The 20,386-nt window shown below is 37.8% G+C and overlaps 1 protein-coding gene across 1 annotated transcript in view; it reads left to right on the top strand.

Moving 5' to 3' along the window:
* EYS (eyes shut homolog) overlaps positions 1 to 20,386 on the top strand; it is an 874,042-nt gene that overhangs the window by 217,175 nt on the left and 636,481 nt on the right. Inside the window, 2 exon segments of the mRNA XM_037392524.1 lie at positions 12,091 to 12,204; positions 14,095 to 14,217. Coding sequence (XP_037248421.1) covers positions 12,091 to 12,204; positions 14,095 to 14,217 — 237 coding nt within the window.

Here is a 20,386-nt window from a genome sequence, read left to right as displayed (position 1 = left end):
TAAACTATAACCACTGCAAGAATGAAAACTATGTTTAATTCCCTAAAGCCGGTTAATCTGAATACAAAGTTACTGTGGTTTTGTGCTTGTAAATTCTGCCTTCTTCATATCATGAATTATGGTTTTGAGGGGTTTTTTGGTAAAGAAACATCATGTTGACTACTCAGCCCTGGTAATGCCACTCCTGGAGTACTGTGTCCAGTTCTGGGCTCCTCAGTACAAGACAAACATGGAACTACTGCAGAGAGCGCAATAAAGGGCCACAAAGATGACTAAGGGACTAGAGCATCTTGCCTATAAGGAAATGTTGAAAGAGCTGGGGTTGTTCAGTCTGGAGAAGAGAAGGCTCAGGGTTCTTATCAGTGTGTATAAGTACCTGAAGGGAGGGTGTAAAGAAAGAGCCAGGCTCTTTTCAGAGGTGTCTAGTGACAGGACCAGAGGCAATGGGCACACACTGAAACACAGGATGTCCCATCTGAATATCAGAAAACACTATTTTAGTGTGAGGGTGACTGAGTACTAGCACAGGCTGCCCAGTTTTGGAGTCTCCATCCTTGGAGTTATTCAAAAGCTGTCTGGACATGATCCTGGGCAACCATATCTAGGTGATGCTATTTGAGCAGAGGCTTTGGACCAGATGATTTCCAGAGGTCCCTTACAACATCAACCTTTCTGTAATTCTGAGATTTTGACTGTGAAATCACAGGCTATGCATAGTCTTGATTTTGCTGACATAGTTGTACAGCAAAGCACTGGCATGAATGCATTCATATCAGAAAACTGCATGTTTCATTCCCATGGCCTTTACAGGTGGGAAGAAAAGGGGGTTATCTCCACTGTCTCAAGTTTGATTCTTAATGTTCCTTGCATTTTGCATAGAGTCATTTTGTCTTTTCACATTTCTTCTTGTAGTAGTCTTACGTCCATTATCAAGTTACATTAGTTTTCCAAATCTCAATTGTTTGGTGATACTCATAAAATGTAAAATAGGAATATTTTCTACACACTATCATCTTTGAATTATCATTCATATTCTTACACCTACAAGCTTTAACTAGATATTTTGTTGTACAGTTTCATTACTATAAACTAATTAAATGCAAATATATTTCCCCTTACACAGCGTTTCATGTACTATCCCACTAGCAATAGTTTTATGTTCTATGTTAACAGTCATGTACATTTCTTTTCATATTATCATGTCTATGGAACTTATGAAATTGTATGGTATCCTAATTAAACCATATCAAGCCAGTACAATTTCAAGTATGCAGATATATTTATATTTTAGTTGACTAATTTATTCTTTTTTCTTCTCTACTTAACTATACCAAAATAGGTAATAAATGTGAATACATGGATATAATGTAATTAAAAACATCCCTCAACTCATTCTTGATTTAAAAATAATGGAGTTGAAGCTTCGTCTTCTTCATGTTCTTCCAGCACATTAAGATAGCTAATTGATGTTTGTGAAAGAGGCATGATTTGTCGGCATTCTGATCAGCGAGAAATAAACATAATCAAAGTACATTATATCATATTGAAGATTAATCATCTGCTTCAATGGAAACAAATTAGGATAAATACAAATTACATTTAAAATGTTTTCTGTCTGCAGAACAAATTCTTTTAAAAATGTGACAAGGAAGAGACAAAGAAAAAAAAATTCCCCTTTTTCAATAGTTTTCCCTTTCAAATCATTCAGAGTACATAATTCACACTGCATACAGCAAACAATTCTATTAAAAACAGATTGAACTTATGCATTTAATTTCTTCCCTCCCAATCCTTAGGTCTGTAGTATACCAAGGGCAGCTCTGAACAGCTCCATGAAGTGAACTATATAACAAAACCTTTTAAAAAATAGGGTTTATTATCTGCAGCTCTGTATTTGCCCATATGATATGCCCCCTTGCCTACTAGTCATCCTGTAAAAAATATCCTCAGAATGTCAGGAACAGATGCTGGACATTTACATCTCACTTGAGAAAGGGTGTCCCTGCCATGACATCACAGGGAGTTGTGGCAACATCCCAACCAGACATGTTGAGTGCCAAGAGCTCTTGAGTCAATATTTCTCAGATTTCAGACTGTCTCCAATGGTAGGACTGTTGCCCATGGTAGGATCAAAATGTAGGGTGTGGTTTTTTTTCCTGATTCTGAAAGGACATCAGTAGTTCCTAAAATATTTTACAATATTAGCAAAACCTATTCATTTTAAAAATTACCTAAAACACTTGTCAGTAGCTCTGTTAAGAAGCTCTCTACAAAGTGTTGTTTTCTGGAGTTAATTTCTAAAATAAGGAATGCTGATAAAGACAAAAGTAGCACTGAAAACTATTTTTTATGTTTTTAATAATGAGGTGCTTTCCACTGTGCTTGTTAATTTTATGTCCTTTAAAACAAAACAAAACAAAACTTGTTTGGGCCAGACCGGATTACAGATAACTAGGTCTTCAATCCAAACTAGTTTCCACCTGGTTAGCTAATTCTCAGTTAAATTTAAGGAGTGTCAGAAGATAACATTTTCAAAAGGATGGAACTGCTAGAAAAAAATAATTCTAACTAGTTAAAACTCTAAAAAGTGGCCTGTAGCAACTACATTAAGGTAGGCTGGCAGCTATGCCTAACTACCTTTGTTTCCCTAAATGTCAAAATTTTAAAAAGCACAGGCAAAAGAAATTTGTCCCATAGTTTTTTAACACATTTAAATGCAAAACAGATTTTCAATTATAATTTCTTCTGCTCTTATTTCCCATTTTAAATGTATAGAGTATCAGCTCATTTCAGTGGTTTTAGTATTTTGCAGTTTTTTCATGTTTCTTCAGTATTATCAATAAAAAAATTAAAATATATAGGACTTAGTTCACACTATAGGCCCTTTAGAACACTTCTTTATTATACTTCAGATTAAATCTTGCATGTTTAGTTGCTATTTATGAGAATACTAATTTATCTTCTCTTCATCTGGCATATGTAAGTTAGGAGCAAGTGGGTTAGCTCTGTCTTGTTTTCCCACAATGAAAGCTAAATGAGATTTTTTGTTGTTTTGTAGATCTGCCAAATCAAATTTCTGGCTCCGTGTTCCTAGGCTGAACAGTAAGGCTGTTTAATGCCTTCCACTGGTCCCAGCTGTAGCCATGCAGCCATATACTTAAAATTGTCACAACGTGGAATATGAGCTAAGTTGAATCTTGAGCGTCTCAAAGCTTATGCAATAATATCCATGGTTTAAATTTGTATTTCTATGTCCAAGAACACAGATCTGTGCTGTGGTGGTTTTCTGAAGAGTTCTAAAGTTTAGAACAAATTGTTGTTTCCTAAAAAGATAGGTCTGGTCTGTTATGAGCTGCTGAAACCAGTAGCCCAACAGTGGTGACATTTCCACAGTCCCATGCTCCCAGGTCCAAGCTGTAGCGAGATTGGGAGAGATTTCCCAACCAGCACACACACACACACACAAATACAGTAAGTATATATGTATACTCATGGCCAGCCACACAGACCAACACAGACAAGAAACACAGCACTTGCACAAGCACAAACTGTGCAAACAGCCTCACCCTATTCCCTTCTCTGGCCAACCAGGATTAAAGGTAATTAGGGGAAAATATATATTCATATCTGTACACACAAACAACATGGATCCCTCTAGCTGCTGTGCTCAGTCTATCAAGTAGGTGTCCTTGGATCCCACTCTCCCCTGCTGCTTGTAGCTGGGCATAAGAGCAGAAGGCTACATGCCACAGCAGCTGCTCATGCTCACACCTATACACACACAGAGACAAATGCTCAGACATATATGTGCACGTGTGCACATGCGCATGCACGTGCACACACACCCCCATGATTGCCTTTACTAACTGGCTTTAGATTACGCAGCAGCTTGCCCCAGGATCCCCTGGTCTCAGTTGCACAGACACATGCAAACGCATCTCTCCAGTAGCAGGCCCAGACCTATGGCCTCGTCAGGACCCAGCCCCCAGATCTCATGGTCTCCTCACTCACTCACTTGGGATCTCTTGGTCCCTCCAGTAGCCAACTCATAGACACCACCCCCCACCCTCACCCCCACCATGGGCAAAAAAGAGAGAGTCCCTCATCCAGGGAATTAGAAATTGAGTTTAATAAGAAGAAAAGACAGATTGGACAGGCACAGGACATGGTCAGACACACACACACACCCCAACACCTGTTTACAGGTCACCAATATTTTTTTTACCCTTGTCTCACTGTTTTCCTGCATTTTTTCCCCTTTCTGAACATCCCATAACTAGTCTTGTACAATCTCCAAATGCTCTTCCCCTGCACTCCACAGTGAGACCCAGACCCCTGAGCTCTGACCCCCTGAAGTCTGTGAGGTGCCAGAGATGCCTTCCCTGCTGACCTCTGGTGTGGGATGTCCCCTGGCCCATGGGGATGAGGCTCCCCTGGACCAGCCTGGGGGGATCTGTAGTGGGCGTTGGTGTCCCTGACTTGGGCACTGAGGTGCCCCCGCCTACCATCATGCCTCTGTGCTCCTTCACATGTGTGGAGACAAGTGTTTAATCATAAAACATAATCCATGAAACAATTTCATGTGTTCAATAATTTCACCTGAAATCAAAATATATTTTTTTTACATTGTGATATATTCCCACAAATTTATTTCCTTCTACTCTCCTTTTCAAGACAATCTTTTGAGGAAAGCTGTTACCAGCATAGACTTCAGTTATTTACTGGTTATGAACAACTTTTAAAGAATTATGTAAAGAATCCTTGGAGATGGATTAAAGGGAAGTTAGTTAGAGGGAAAAAGCCATTGAACAAGTCATCTGAAAGTAACAGCTTAGTAAAAAAGTAAAACAGAAAGAGAAATAAGGCAGAAGCTAGTAAGGAGGCTGATTGTCAAGGTAAGGAACCAGAGGAACCAGGTGTGGAATACAGTAAACAGGGCAGGAGACCTGACTTGAAAGAATCTGTCCTCATTTCTGTCTTCTTTAAACATTGCATCATAGCCATCTCTTTACTGCCTTCTTTCCTCAAATTTCCTTGATGATTTGGCATGTGTCTGCTGGTCAGCTGTACAGGTGCAGGTCTGAAAGAACAGGGACTTGGAAGGCAGTAGTCATGGCAAGTGGGAGAACTTTCTTGTTTTCTCTCAATTTATAGCTCATCCTTAATGGAGAGGAGGCAAGGAAGAAAGTAACACTTGAAAGAAAAGGAGTGCGCAAACCCAGTTTTCTCTCCTGCCCCACTATTTCTCTGCCACTTAATCCCCACCATAAAAAAATACCCTTTAAGAAGATGTTATCACTGCTTGCAGCCATTTTGTACTCTGAACACAGGCTGTTCAAACTCAGATCCTATGCCTTAAAAGGATGGTGTTTCGGGATGTCCTGGGTGATGATGTTTCCATATTTGTCCCTTGATGTCTGGACAAAATTACATCATTGATACAAGAACAGACAGCTACAGACTTACAGACTCAGTTACTATGGAGTTAACCTTGGGAAAATGGGAATCAAGCCTGTGAGGCAGTGGCCAGGAAAGGTAGGTATATAGGGAAGGGGGGAAAAAAATACATATATATATATATATAAAACATATTTGATTTTTGGAAGGGTCTTTTCCCTGAAGGATTAATACACTAGACTACTACTAAGAAATCTTCTAAAAATACAAATTGTATTTAAAACATTTTTTTATATATTAGACATACGTTGATATGAGCAAATTAGCTATTAAAATCCTTCCATCACATTCCAATGCACTTATTATTTGTATAGGTTCAAAGGACAGCAGAATTTGAAGACTTTGTAAGAAAGAAGATATTGCCAAACTCTTGAATTTTTTTAACGTTGTGTTTGGCTCAGAAATACCATGCTGTCTGAAGAAATATAGTGCATAGTTTAACACATTCACACCGGTTTTACAGCAGTATTAGGAAACCACTGAATTTCAGCTGTGTTGCTCTGATTTGCAACGGTGTGAGGGCAGAATCAACCATGAGTTTTTTAATTGGTTCAATTTTTAGCGATGTAAACTATCCTATGATTCTTTATATCATCAAAGTACTATGGTCTATGCACAATAAACCCATCACATCCCATTATAGATATGTAGTGAATTCATGACCTATTACCCTATACAAGACACTTTTAACGGTGCAGCAATACAAAGATTAACTGAGATAAATGCAGATTTAATCAAACGGATCATCTAGGAGGCTGCAAGACCACATACTGCAACCAGCTACTGTTTGTGGAGATGACAATAAGTAAGATCCATACCTTTCCTTCTTTGTTGTCCCAATACTTTCTAGGGAAATCCATACCAAAAGTAATATTTCTAATAGAAATAAAGAAGTTTGACTTTGAGTTGATACGCTTTAACACTTTCATGCAAGCAAAATCTTAGAAACAGTTTTGAACAGAGAATATGAAATTTCAAGTGTGTGGAGAATGAGTTTTGACCTTTACAATTGATGTGATCAGTGCAACCCTATTATTTATTCAAAATTAAAAATTAAAGATCCACATTTTTGGTTTTGTGGTTTGGTCATTTGACTAATACCCATTATACAGGTAAGGATACAGACCCAGAAATACAGTAGTATATAAAGAAATGAACAAAATAAAGGATTTAAATAGTGAACTAAAAGATAAGAGAAGTAAATGAGGAGAAGAATTATGTGAGAAGAATTATCTTCTTGTCACAAATAATCTTCTCCATCTTAAATTCACAGGACTGAAAAAGTACACTTCTATAAATGCAATACTACACATTCGGTCAATATAGCAGTTGTACATTGGATTGAAATGTGCTGAAGATTGTTTGCTCCTGTCGGCTTGGAACGGTGGCTAAAAACAGACAGTCCTAATGCATTATTATTCTGACTCCTGACAAATTAGAAACATGGACAGACACACTTCACTTTATGTTCTCAGCAGCTCCAAGTTAAATCTTGGCTAACATGCTGGTTTTGGCTGGGATAGAGTTAGCTTTTTTCATAGCAGCTCTTATGGGGCTATATTTTGGATTTGTGCCGGAAACAGTGTTGATAACACAGGGATGATTTAGTTACAGCTGAGCAGGGCTTGCACAGAGCCAGGGCCTTTGCTGCTCCTCACCCCACCCCAGCAGCGAGGAGTCTGGGGGTGCATGGGAATTTGGGAGGGGGCACAGCTGGGACAGGTGACCCCAGCTGGCCAAAGGGATATTCCAGACCATATGACATCATTCTCAGCAATAAAAGGCTGGGAAAAGAAGAAGGAAGTGGGGGGACCGGACGTTTGGAGTTGCAGTGTTTTTCTTCCCAAGTCACCGTTATGCGTGCTGGAGCCCTGCTTTCCTGGAGGTGGCCGAACACCTGCCTGCTGGTGGGAAGTGGTGAATTAATTCCTTGCTTTGTTTTGCTTGCATGTGTGGCTTTTGCTTTACCTATTAAGCTGTCTTTATCTCAATCCAGGAGTTTTCTAACATTTACCCTTCCCATTCTCTCCCTGCATCCTGCCAGGGGGGAGGGAGTGAGTGGCTGTGTGGGGCTTAGTTGCTGGCTGGGGTTAAGCCATGACAGCTAGGTCTTCTAGTTTATTGATCTGATTCCCTTGATGATGCAGAATTTTTGTTCTGTTTCTTTACTTTTTTAATGCTTGTCTAATCCAAGTACATAGAGGCCTTTTATAAAATCATGGTATTTCCATTTCATGTCTTCATAATTAAGTACACTTTCTAAATCTTTTCCCTTCTCTTGCAACCTCCTCCCCCTTGAAAGTCTGAATATATTTTCTATTTTACTTCTAACTGCAGATTCCTATTTCGTTGTTATTATTATTATTCCTTTAAATATAACTACTATTATGATTAGGATAATGTCATCCTGGTCATGACTTAGATCAACTTAAATGTAAGATATGAACACATTCTACCTTCTTTTAGGGAATTCTTTTAACTGTCTCCCATACTTCAACTTTACTTGCCTTGTGCTCCTCTGAATTCTTAGAAATTTCCTGTCACTCTGAAAATAAAACAAAAAGCATAGCAACTTCTCTTGCCATAAGTTTTGCTAATACCTATCCAATATCTAATTTAATTCCAAGACATTTTCTGTTTACACTGGGATGATATTCCAGAGATGGCAATCTATGGATTGCATTGCTAAGAAAAATCTTACTTTGTTTTTCTGACTGGTATTTTTAATTCTTCCTTTGTCTTTGGCATTTTCTCCATTCTGAGGGATGCAGACAGTCTTCAGTCTTTATTTAAAGAAATCTAATAAGAGATCTCAACCACGTAATCTTTGGAGGCAAACTGAGCTTTGCATCTTTTGAGCTATATGGAAGTGATGGTACAGAATACCTTTGCAGGGAGGAAAATTTTCAACCACAGTTTAACAGGATTGCTTTCCAAATTAGGGCTTCTCAGAAAGTGAGACATTTTTTCCCTGTGTTTTGGTAGGTCCCTTGTTAGTCTGAAAAAACTCTTTTCCTTTTCTGATGTGGCATACTATGTTGTAGAAAAAAGTGAGATCTTCAATACCTTCTCTTTTTTCTTCCTTTATTGAGCATTTCTAATAAGTTGGTATATCTATTTCTTTTTCTTTTAGTTGGGTGACCCCCTTTTGTTGGACACAGGATAAAAGATGGCTACTGCTACTGTGAAAGATGAGAAATTATCAGAGCAGTAGTGTTCTCTCATCTTTTCCATGCAGAATTGTTCAAAGAGGACAAATCGTGAAGATTTATTATAAGAAGTAAAAATGACAGTAACTTGACATTTTGGTGGCTGACACCAGGAACATACTGAAGAATTTTCTTTCTGTCTCACCGTGTTTAAGGAATATCTCTTTTCATTACAGCTTTGTTTCCAGTCCCTCCTCTTTCACTCGATGACATCAGGAAATTCTTATCTTTTTCCTAGCAGGAAAGAAAAGCAACAAGAACTTTTTATAATAACAATTGTTAGTTAATAATTCATGATATTTAACTTAAAGGGAATAAGTGGCAAAAGTTTCATTGCTCCTCATTTCAAGCATACCATATGGAAAATTGCTGAAGTTTAGTCCAAACTTCATAGAAAATGCAGAACAAAATGCAATAGATACTAAAACACCAACCTGCTAAAGAAATAGTGCTTTATTCTACTTATCAATTAATACAACAAAACAAGAAAGACTTGAGAAATCAGCTATTGGATATCTGTCTGTTCTCTACCAGTCCCCTGAGAAAAGATTTTTGAAATGGTTTCTGAGACAACTGTATATGTATAAAAGGAGTGAATAAAGGTTCCCATTTGCCTTTAACAGTCTAACATCTTAAACATTTATTCTATCATCTGAAGCTGGCAGGACTTATCTTGTTAGAACTCCTCCCGAATGTCTGATTGTGCATCTGTAGACCAATCAGATACAAATAACAAAACCTTGAAGTTACAGATTTGCTGCATAAGAAAGAAACAACTTTCTCATTATTACTTTGAGAAAGGCTCTGGTCTCGGTTTTGCAGTTTCTGCAGTGCCAACCTGACGTTTTAGCAAAGCTTAAAATATTAAATTTTAGCATGTCATGATTGGCACTTTGTGTTCTTCCAGAAGTCTTCTGGACTTTTAAATTAGAAATGTTGATGAGTCCTGTGAAACAACGAGTAACGTCCCCAGGAATCTGATGTTCTTGAAAGCTCGCAGTTTACAATACATTCAAGAAATAAATCTGTATTAATTAAAGAAAAACTAAAATTGTGATAATTCATGTGTGTAGTCTGCTAGAATGTATAATAAAAGATTTATATTAATTAATTTTGCCTCAGCTTTTCATTTTCATGACGTTTAATCTTATAATACAATGGTAAATTACTGGTTTTGTTTAAAATATGAAGAATCATTTTACATGTCTTCACTTATTAGGAAGTGAGATAGGTCATATGAAACAGGTATTGAACCTAATGTATTTTGTCACATTTTCCACTGGAAGTTAGAAACACAGCACCCATCTAGTGGGTTGTGAATTGATTCTAATTTTACAGCTATTTTTGGTTTAATTTTTTTTATTGCAAAATTCTTTGTATACAGAACTGCATATAAGATATGCAGGCTGAGTACTTCAGCACCTTCCCATCATTGCTGTCAGCTACCACTTTACATCTTGAGGGGTTTGTTGACATTCTCACTATAAAGCTAGTCCCAAAGTACTATTCTGATGATAAAATCGTAAGGAATAAATGAATACGCGATTCTACATTTGGATATGCTGTGGAACAATTTAAAAATTTTAGAAAAATAAAAAAAATGGGAATTTTTTTCTTTGCATAAATAAATATCTGTTTAACAGTGTGGCATGCTTTCACTATACATCTTTCACAACTGATGTTCTGGGAACCTAGTATAAAAGCAAATGCTTTTTCTCCATTTGAATAATTACACTAAAGTATGTGTAAAGAAACTGAACAGAAAAAAACAAAAACTTTCAACAGGAAAACTTTCATTTTATATATGGATTTTTTTATATATTTCAGTGACAATGAAGTGTGATCTATTTTGTTCTTCCAATCAAAATGAATGCTCTAATGGTTGTGCAAAGATTAGTGGTGACATTTGGAATTAACATAGAACAAAGCTATAGATGTGTGGTGAGTTGACCTTGGATGGCTGTCAGATCCCCACCCAAGCATTCACTCACTCTGTCTTCTCACCAGCTTGAGGGGAGAAGAAAAGATGAAAAAGCTTATGGGTCAAGACAAAAAACAGAGAGATCATTTACCACTTACTTTCATAGGTAAAACAGAATTAAATTAGGAAAAATTGGTTTAATTTATTGCCAATTAATGTAGGTTAGCATAGTGAGAAACAAATTAAAACAACATCTGCCCCATCCCTGGTTTTTTCCCAAGGCTCAACTTCACTCTTTCATTCCCTAGTCCTCTACTTCCTCCCCCCCGCCAAGCAGCACAGGGGGATGGGGGATGGCGGTTGTGGTCAGTGGGTGACAGCTCTTCTCTGCTGCTCCTTGCTCCTCACAAATCTCGCGAGCCCCCCCCTCCCCCGCCCCCCACCTTCCTGTGTGGGTCTCCATGGGCCACAGTTCCTTCAGGGCACATCTATCTGCTCCAGCCTGGGGTCCTCCATGGGCAGCAGTGTGGTTATTGTCTCTGGTGTGGTCCTCTCCACAGGCACCTGGAGCACATCCTCCCCTCCTTCTTCTCTTTGATGCTCACAGTATTGTTTCCCACCCTTCCCTACCCGCCCTGCCCCCTCCACCCCTTACTCTACACTCTACCTGTGCAGCATTTTGCCTTTTCCTAAAAACATTTTCCCAGAGACATGGAACAGCCCCAGTCTCTCCTCACAGAGGCCACCCTGCAGCCCCCACTGCCAGCACCTGGACACCTGCACCCCATACAGTGTGACAAAGTACCTGTAAGAAATAAGAAAACTGAGTTACCCTTTCCTTTTTTAAGTTTCATCAGTCTTTGGATTTTTCTTTTAAGGATCTACTTTCATTCTTTCTTTTTAGTAACACATACAGCATCCCCATCTATTGTAATTAAGCTGTGCACTTTACATGTGCTGAAGACCTGACTCACATGGACATGTGTTTGTTACACCTCAATATATTTGCACTCTGTATTTTTTTACTGCTCTTCTCCACAGTAGAAAGCACTAGACAATGGATGACAGATAACTGATGTACTGTCTCTCATATTAACATGGCGAAGTTCAAAAAAGGTCTCATAAAAATACTAAAGTGAATCTAATACAAGCAAAACATTTGAAGATCTATATATCATTTGCATACTGCTATGAATGTCATCTTGCTTTCTAGAAGTACTGCCTACTTCATTTATTGCTTTATTCCTGCAATAAAAACATGTATTTGTAATATCAAGTAAGAAATGAGTGAAATTTCATTCTTTGTAAATAAAATACAGAAGCTCTGACTTCCAGTTTAATTTTTCAGCGGAATATGGATTGTAACACATCTTGGTTTAAATTACAGAACAACATTTGGAATAAAAGTTTCATGTTAATAGAACTCATAAAGATGAAGAAAATCATTGTTAATAGAACTCATAAAGATGAAGAAAATCAAAGCTCATCTTGCTTCCTTTGCAGGTTTTTCAGGCCAGTACTGTGAAATAAAAGTGAATGCATGTGATTCAGCTCCCTGCTTGAATGGTGCTGTCTGTCAGAATTATGTCAACGGCTATGATTGTTTTTGCCCTGAAGGTAAGTTGTTCAAAATAATTTATTTTTATTATCTTTGACAATTTTCAAAATTGCCTGCAGTCTGCAAAACATCTTCTTGACAGATTTCAAACCCATTGTTAAGATTTTATTTCTATGTAGGTTATTCATTCTTTTCTGGTCTCATTTGCATCTTTGTCCACCAAGGCACCCAATAAAACAAGCATCTCATTAGAATACACACAGATATACTTGCAAGCGCTACTTTTTTTCAGACAGAAGCTCATGATTTTAGCAAAGTCTGAAGGAGTGGAGAAAACACAAATGAGCAGGATGGGAAATCCACAGAAAATGTAATCAATAAACCTACAAAGATATTTTATCCTGATGTACTAACTTGCAGCTTTATGACTGAACATAGTAAGAAAATTACAATGGCCATAATAATGACTGTAATATATCTTCCATACAAAAATCTATTAGAACTTTTGCAGACAAAAATAATGTGATTTTCAGCACTTTTGGTCTGTTTCTTTAAAAAATGCGCATTGCTCAGTGTTATCTGAAGTGAATGAATGAATGAGTGGTTTCAAGAAAAAAAGTACTTAAAGTAAAATGCTTTAAAAGATTTAAAATTACAGTGTCTTTCTGAAATACTTTCACAAATGGGTTTCTTCTGAATATTTGTATGCTTTTTTTTAAGTTAGATTTTTAGTTAAAAATAAAGTCAAGGTTGTGATTTATAACCTGGTATTTTTTCTCTGCATTTTAAATGATCTTATATTTGTTTGATTTTAATCTTCACATAAAACTGGTTTTTAAGTATGGAGTAATGGTCAGGTGATTTCATAGCTTACAATATTTTAGGTATTTATACATTAATACAAGCATTCTAGTAATAAGTTCAGAAACTCATCAAAAATATGAAATTGCTACAAATAATTCTCATAAGTACAGCCTCTGCCATTAGCAAGCTCAAATTAGAAGCCAAAACAGATATTAGATGGCAGTTGAAAATTAAGCTTGGAAAAGATCATTCTGCTGTTTAGTCTGCCTGACCACCTTATAGAAAAATAATTCTTGGCATCCACATTGGTGATTTTGTGGCTTACTTGTTACCTGTCAGACATGGGTCTGATTAAACTCTAAATGCAAATGAGAACTGTTACTGTATATATTATTAATGAACTAAGGGTAATTCCAAAGTTTAATGACTTAGGGATCAGTGGAAATTGGTTCCATGGTCAGTTTGAGAAATTATGGGAATATGCCTTGCACTGAGGGTGCTGATAGCTTAGCATTAGTCATGGTCTTCCTGCAGCCATGGCCTGTGACAGCACTAATGATAGTCATTTTGTAGCATGACCGTGAATTAGAATACATTTACAAGAGCATAAAATGTCAGATATTGGAATGGACATTCTCCAGCAATTTCAAGTACAAAAAAACACTGTTGGACTTCTGAATTTGCTAAAGGTCACTATGACACAAGAAACAAATACAGAAAAAGTAGAGAAGTAACTATGAGAATTAAAGAGAGATTTTTAAAGCTATAGTCAAATGTCCAAATCCCAGCATCACTTGCCTTTGCCTGCAATGTTCTCAAAATGGCAGAAGATATATAGATTCTTAAGTCTCTGCTAAACAAAAAGTTCAACTAGATTAATGAAAATATTGAATCTTAAATTTGTTCTTTCAATTATTAGCTGCTTTTAAAGTATATTTGATGGTCAAATGTGTTTTCATATTAATAACAATGCAGAAAAAGCTTTTAGAAGGATCCTCCAACAAGACTTCAAGACAATTTTATTACAAGACTAAATTGCAAACAATCCATCTTTTTTTAGAAAAAGAGACCCAAAGATATGCTTTAGAAAAGAAGGCACATATACAGCAGACTAATACATAGCTCTCTGTTTTTTTCCAACCAAGGTTTTGAAGGTCTGAACTGTGAAATCAACTTTGATGAGTGCACTTATGGCTTCTGTAAAAGCAATTCAACTTGTTTAGACTTGGTTGCAGACTACAGCTGTGTTTGTCCTCCAGGATTCACTGGTAAGATTTATTTTAAATCTGGAAAAGACAGTAAATAGTTAAACTTTTTATTTCCTTTTCTGAAACTAAAACAGACTTTTTAACTGCATTTTGTTCAGTGTTTTAGCATTAATAAAACTAAATTCAACTCAGTGTTCTGTTCTATTGATTATCTGCTTTAATTTCCTTATTAATATGATAAAAATTGAAAGCAGCATGTGTGCAGTTTGATTAATTGAAGGAAAGTAAACTGCATTTTGCCTAGAAAAAAAAAGTGTTCAGAAACACCTAGTCTATGAAAAAAAAGGTGAGTAATGATAGCTATAGCTGGTGCTGTTGTCTTCAGAAAACCATATCACAGCCATACTTGATTGAGATAGAAATGAGAATACAGTTTTAGCAGGAGGACACTTTGTTCTTTTTAAGAAAGATGCCATCAGATCCTTATCTTAAATAGCTTGTAAATTGCTTAAGTATTTGTGTGTCTAACAGGTTTAAGAAAATAGCTCTTGCATCAGGAGCAGTCTTCATGGCCCTACTTTCTGCCAGAAGCAGCTAACAGGATCATGGGGAAATCAATAAAACTGTCTTGAAAAATATGCCATCTTAACAACTAATATACTGAGATGTCAGGGACTGGAACACGCTGCCTTTCAGCTGCTGATTTCAGAGAGGCAAATGGAACAGCATTAGTCATAAGCAGTTAACAGGTAGACAAGCAGTGGCAGTCTCAGAACTTATGCACAGTTTAGTGGGTGTTGTAATAAAAAGATAAACAGATATATACAGAGAGCTCAAAATCCGTGGTTACCAATGGAGAGGAAAGAAAAAATGATAGAGATCTACTATAGAGAAATGAAAGGCTGCACATAAAGCAACGAAGGATGAGGAGACAAAATGAAGTTGGAAGTAAGCAGGGTATTTCAGGTTAATAGTAACACCAGTGACATCCTGTTAAGGAGCACTTCATACATGTTTTGTTGATGGTTAAAAACAGGCAGATGGGACATAAGGAATGTAAGATGATACACAGAGATTTAGAATCTGTCAAAGTGATAATAGGTACAGTTCCCACAGACGTCTGTGATTTTGCTTGGTTTGTGCCAACCTATTCTAATATTATTCAGCATTGCAAAACTGAAATGTGCTCTATATCCTACAAGATCACATTCTCCTTTATCTTTGATAACTGGCTTTGCCGTCATAAGCTTGCATAGTAGATGCCTACTATGTGTCAATCATGAAAATAATGGAGGTAATTACAAAGTATTTGTGCACGTAAATAGAAGCATTTTTATTTTAACTTCTAAACATAATTTTAAAAGAAGGAACTTTAAAAACATACTGCTATACTGCAAGGGTCAAAATGGAAAACATTTACCTTTTCTGTAGTAGGTTGTAGTCAGTTTGACCTAGGGAACGGAGAAAAAGCTGCTCTTTTGAAAATACAGCTACACTACTTTGGGATATGATGGAAGCCACATTAAAGAACCAGAACTATAAACTAATGTGTGGTTGTCACCAAGGCAGCCTGGAACAGGGCATGTTCTCCTTAGAAGGAACACTTTATCCTAGATTTATACTGATGTAAACAGTTTGCCACTAATGTATCTGTTCATTCCAAGATAAGAAGGAGTCAAGATCTGTCAACAGTAAGACAGTTACCAGTGGGTTGTGGGCAGCTTTTAAGGGATACTTCTAGGTCTATGTTGAAGTCATAGAAGTTCACATGACACCATAACAGGCCATTATGAAAAGGCTCTATTTTCACCTGCCTTTCCTGTGTGAAAGACTTTTCTTCCTGAATGTGCTATTGTTCTCACTTCATACTGGCTTTTCTGTGAGACAGGACAGCTCACACAAGGAAACAAATCAGCCAGTCTACTGACTGGAATTGGAAGTGAGGATCCTCCTGATTTCACTGAATAATATGCTCTGTGCTCACGCTGTTTGTATAGAAAATGCATAGTCAGCCATTGTGGATGTCATTAGGTCTGCTGTCTCCAGGCCTTCCAACAACTGCTTCAACCTCCCTAAAAAGAATCCTTAATGCAAAATGCTGAATATGTGAGCTTCTATCTTCTAAAAAAAGCAAACAGTGATAAAAGAATATTTGATGTCCTTCTGAGTTCTAGATGTAAATGGCCCAAGAAGATCTTGTCGTAGTAACAGTGATACACTCAAAACCTTTTTAAGTGCAAAAGGAAACATAGCGTATATATAGGAATTTTCTGTTTATCCAGTTAATATTTAAGCAGTGTAGAAACCCATATTATATAATGAAGTAGCAAAGCACCATTAACAGCACAGTCAAAACTGTTATACCAGAAAACTTACTAATATATACCCATTTTCTTTGGTGTTATGTTCAACTTTCCAATGTTCTTCTGGGTCCTACAGTTGGCAGTTTCAGTCTTTTCAAGTAGGATTTCAAGTAGGATTGGGGGAGTTTAAGCCTTAACCATTAGTATCTTGAGCCCTTTCCCAAGAGAAAGGTGATATTCCTGGTGGGGGTTTCTTCCTCCTTAGTGAGGGTTCCAGCTGGAGTAATTTTCATACATTTTCTCATCCAGCCTGTCTCCTTCTTCTGCACCCCCACCCTAGCCCCATGCACGCAAAGGGCTATGGTTTGTCAGTCAGTGACAGTGACACCTCCACCCCAGAGGAGCCACCCCCAGAGCTGGAGCTGGAGCAGAGGAGCAGTGGTCACTGGCCTCAGTGCAGGGGTTAAACCAGTGACACCCAGCTCAGGCCATGGTGGGGCTGAGCCCTGCACTGCCAGGTCAGGACACAACCAGGAATCCCCCTGCTGAGGGCAAAAATCGTATTTACTTGGCTACAGCTGTAAGACCTGACTACATGGAGGCACAAGTTGGAAAGTTCATCAGCAGATCTTCTAACTCCCTGTTGATCACATCTTGTATTTTCCTGATAAGACTTGATCAAGGAAGTGAAATTTGAAAAAAATCCTGTAAATATACAGGGCTGATTTCTTCTTTGCAGTTTTTTTTTCCAACACATTTTTGTTTTCCTAGCATGTTAAAAGGCATTTCCAAATAAAGTTTAGCTTTAGCATCCAAGCTTCTCGGGTACGTAAACTTTCTCCGGTCTAGTTGTTTGCTTGCCTTGCTGTTTGCTATCTCTGTGCCTGGCAGCATCACTCTATTTTGGTGTTGCACACCTTGTGCATGAATGCTTTCTTGGAAGGACAGTGTTGGACAGGAGGGAGACAGCTGTCTGTTTGAATGGCCTTGGCTGTGGTGCTCCACAGGCAGTGGAACTTGTTCCTTCCCTGGGAGCAAAGCTGGGAAGAGGTGATACCATGCATCCAGCAGGGAGCAGGCCTGGATGGAGGGAGCATGACAGGCACACCCAAAACACCTGACAGAGTCCTGAGAGGAGCAGGGAGTCTTGCTGGCAGCTTTGCAACTTGATGCATGGAGGTGCCTTTACACTGAGCAAGCTAGGCATGCAGAGAGAAGCAGCTCCTGAGAAAGAGAAGGCTTTCTCTCTCTATGTCACATAAATCGAAGCTCGGTCTCAGATGCCCTCCTCTGGGAGCTGGCATACAGAGGACCACTGTAATTATCCCACAGTAAAGAGCTACCGCACAAGTGGACAGATGGCGGCACTGCCACTTCCTTCCCTCACGATATTTTGTTCAATTTTGCCAGTTAGAGGGTTTCAAGAGTGTCTGGCAGTTGAGATAAAGGCAGCCCAGGTCTGTTAACCTGGCAGGCTTCAAAAATTAGAAAAAGACTTGCTAATTCTGGGCTTTATCAGAACCTGAAGATAGGTGAAGTAGGGAAATTTAATATCGAACTGTAGGACACCCTTAGTACCTTAAGTAGTAGATACCATCAATCAAAGCATCAATCTGGTGGTCTGGTATTGAATTCACCAGTGATACAGAAGGATGAGGCAATTTTATGAATGGTCGGTTACTGACCATTTTCATTATTTGGTTGGATTTTCCCTAGTAATGTAAGTAACTGGAACCCAAGAATTTTCTAAGTGGATGTTCAGGGATGAGAAGGCATGATTGTTTTAATTAATTTAATTAATTTAACACTCAAATACGTGACAGGATTACATTTTGTCCATTGTAAATCCTTTGCCTATTTTGAATTTTAGAAGATATTATTGATCAAATGTACTTCAAAACTGTGCACGTGTGCTCAAGTGTAGAAGTGATTCCTATACTAATAAGGTGACACCAGTGAACACTGTGTAGAAAAAACATGATTCCAAAGTGATTTTTATTTTAGCACTTAACACTGAATTTTGTTGTAATTTATATGCATGAGATCCTTAATCTGACTTTCTCATACCATGGTCCTTATGAATTCTTCATGTGTAACATGGTCCTTGTTTTAGGTTTTGCCTGTGTCTCATTCATGTTTATCATTATCATGAGTCAGTATGAATCAACAGGCAAAATCTGCTATCAGTTACCTGTTGACTTAATAAGTAGGATTTACACAGCACACTAAATAAATTTGCAAGTTCTTTAATATGCTTTCTGAAGATCTTTTTATATAATTTCCTTTGGCATGTCTAACCCTATGTGCTTTAAAATCCTGTAGTAGCTATTGTGGCTAAACAAGTGGTCCCCGCAACACTGAACATCTGAGACCCAAAATTATAAATGGATGTGCAGTGTCTTCTAGATCAACTCACTCCATCATGAGGCAAAAGGTGACACCTTTTACTGTGCTTTCAAAAATATTTACCATGCATTCTTTTTCTACAGTTTTCTAAGCTTTGTTTTCAGTCAGTCTGCAAAGCTGTTCTATTTAGGCAGCTTTTGGCTGACCCAGATGTTTTTAGTTAGTATCAGGACCACTGCACAGTTTAAAATCATCAAGTTACAGCATCCTCTGTTCTCCACTAATCATCTTCAGTCCTGTCCTCAACGATTCAAAGGCAAGAACTGGCCTGAGAAATCTATTGATACTTACCCATCTTCAGAGTCAGTAGCAGATACTCAGTCTCTCTTGCATCTCATGCATCAGATTATTGTTCCATGTCAATGGCCCTTACCGAGCAGCCCAGAAGCCAGGTATTCTCTTCTCTTGTGTCCCCTAAGGACCCAGTTTATGTAAACATGACTGTGCCTGATGTCTAGTCAAAGCCTAAGGTTTTTCAAACCAACCCAAAACCTGGAAGCTGCAGACTGAAGCTGGGGGATGGTTCCCCTGGCTTCTGGCCAGCAGAAACTCTGACTCACAGTGGGGCCATGGTGGCATGACAGCAAAAGGCTGCTGGCCTTTCCCCCTGCTCAGCTGGGGCAGTGCCGATGGGATGCTGGTTTTCAGAAATGCTCCAGAAAGCGGGCTGCCAAGGGCAAGCTTCCTACCGCTGGGCATGCAGACTTAATGTACTGGAAAATAAACACTATTTATGCATACATGGAAATGTATTCAATAAGTATTTCTGTGGTTATTAGAGAATGTTTATTGTCACGTCATGTGTAAGTGTACCTGCTTCCCCTGGAAGGAATTCAGGTTAGAACGCTAAGTGGAAAAAAAAAAAAAAAAAGATCAGTAGAGTGCAGAAAATTCCTGCTTAAGTTTCAATCATGCTGCAAATTACATTACATAGGATTTTTATAAACTAATACATAAAAACTATTGATTGCATGAAAGAAAAAACAAATCAATTATAATTCGCGTAGCAATGTTTTTCCAGTCATCTAAAAATAAAGCAAAGTCTCCTCTGCTTTTTTTTTTTTTTTTTTTTGGGGGGGGGGGGGGGGATGGAGATGGGGTGAGAAATCAAACGGTACATTTCTTCATTCTCAGTAGTTTTCTTGTCTGCAAATACGGAACATGATTTTTTTCCTGTAGAAGGTGAATAGTACATTTGAAACATCTGAAAAAGATAAGCTAAATCTTCAAACAAAAATTTAATTAACTTATATGGGATTACTTTATCATTGTTCTACTGGTGGAGTAATGAGATTATTTTTGTACCTAACTTTTTCCCCTCTTTATTTTAGATATAATGTTTTCCGTTTTTTTTCAATAGTTACGTTACTTGTCATGCATAATATAGTGTATATAGAACATACAGGAATATATTTCTGGGTGTGACTGTGTATTTAATTAATTTTAGATAAATTGGAACACAATCATTTAATATGAATAGGTTTGGTTTTTAATAAAAAAATGTTGTCAGTTGCTGGAAG

Source organism: Falco rusticolus, chromosome 6 (assembly GCF_015220075.1).
Source record: "Falco rusticolus isolate bFalRus1 chromosome 6, bFalRus1.pri, whole genome shotgun sequence".
Taxonomy (NCBI): Eukaryota; Metazoa; Chordata; class Aves; order Falconiformes; family Falconidae; genus Falco; species Falco rusticolus.
This window is presented reverse-complemented; position numbering and strand designations above follow the sequence as displayed.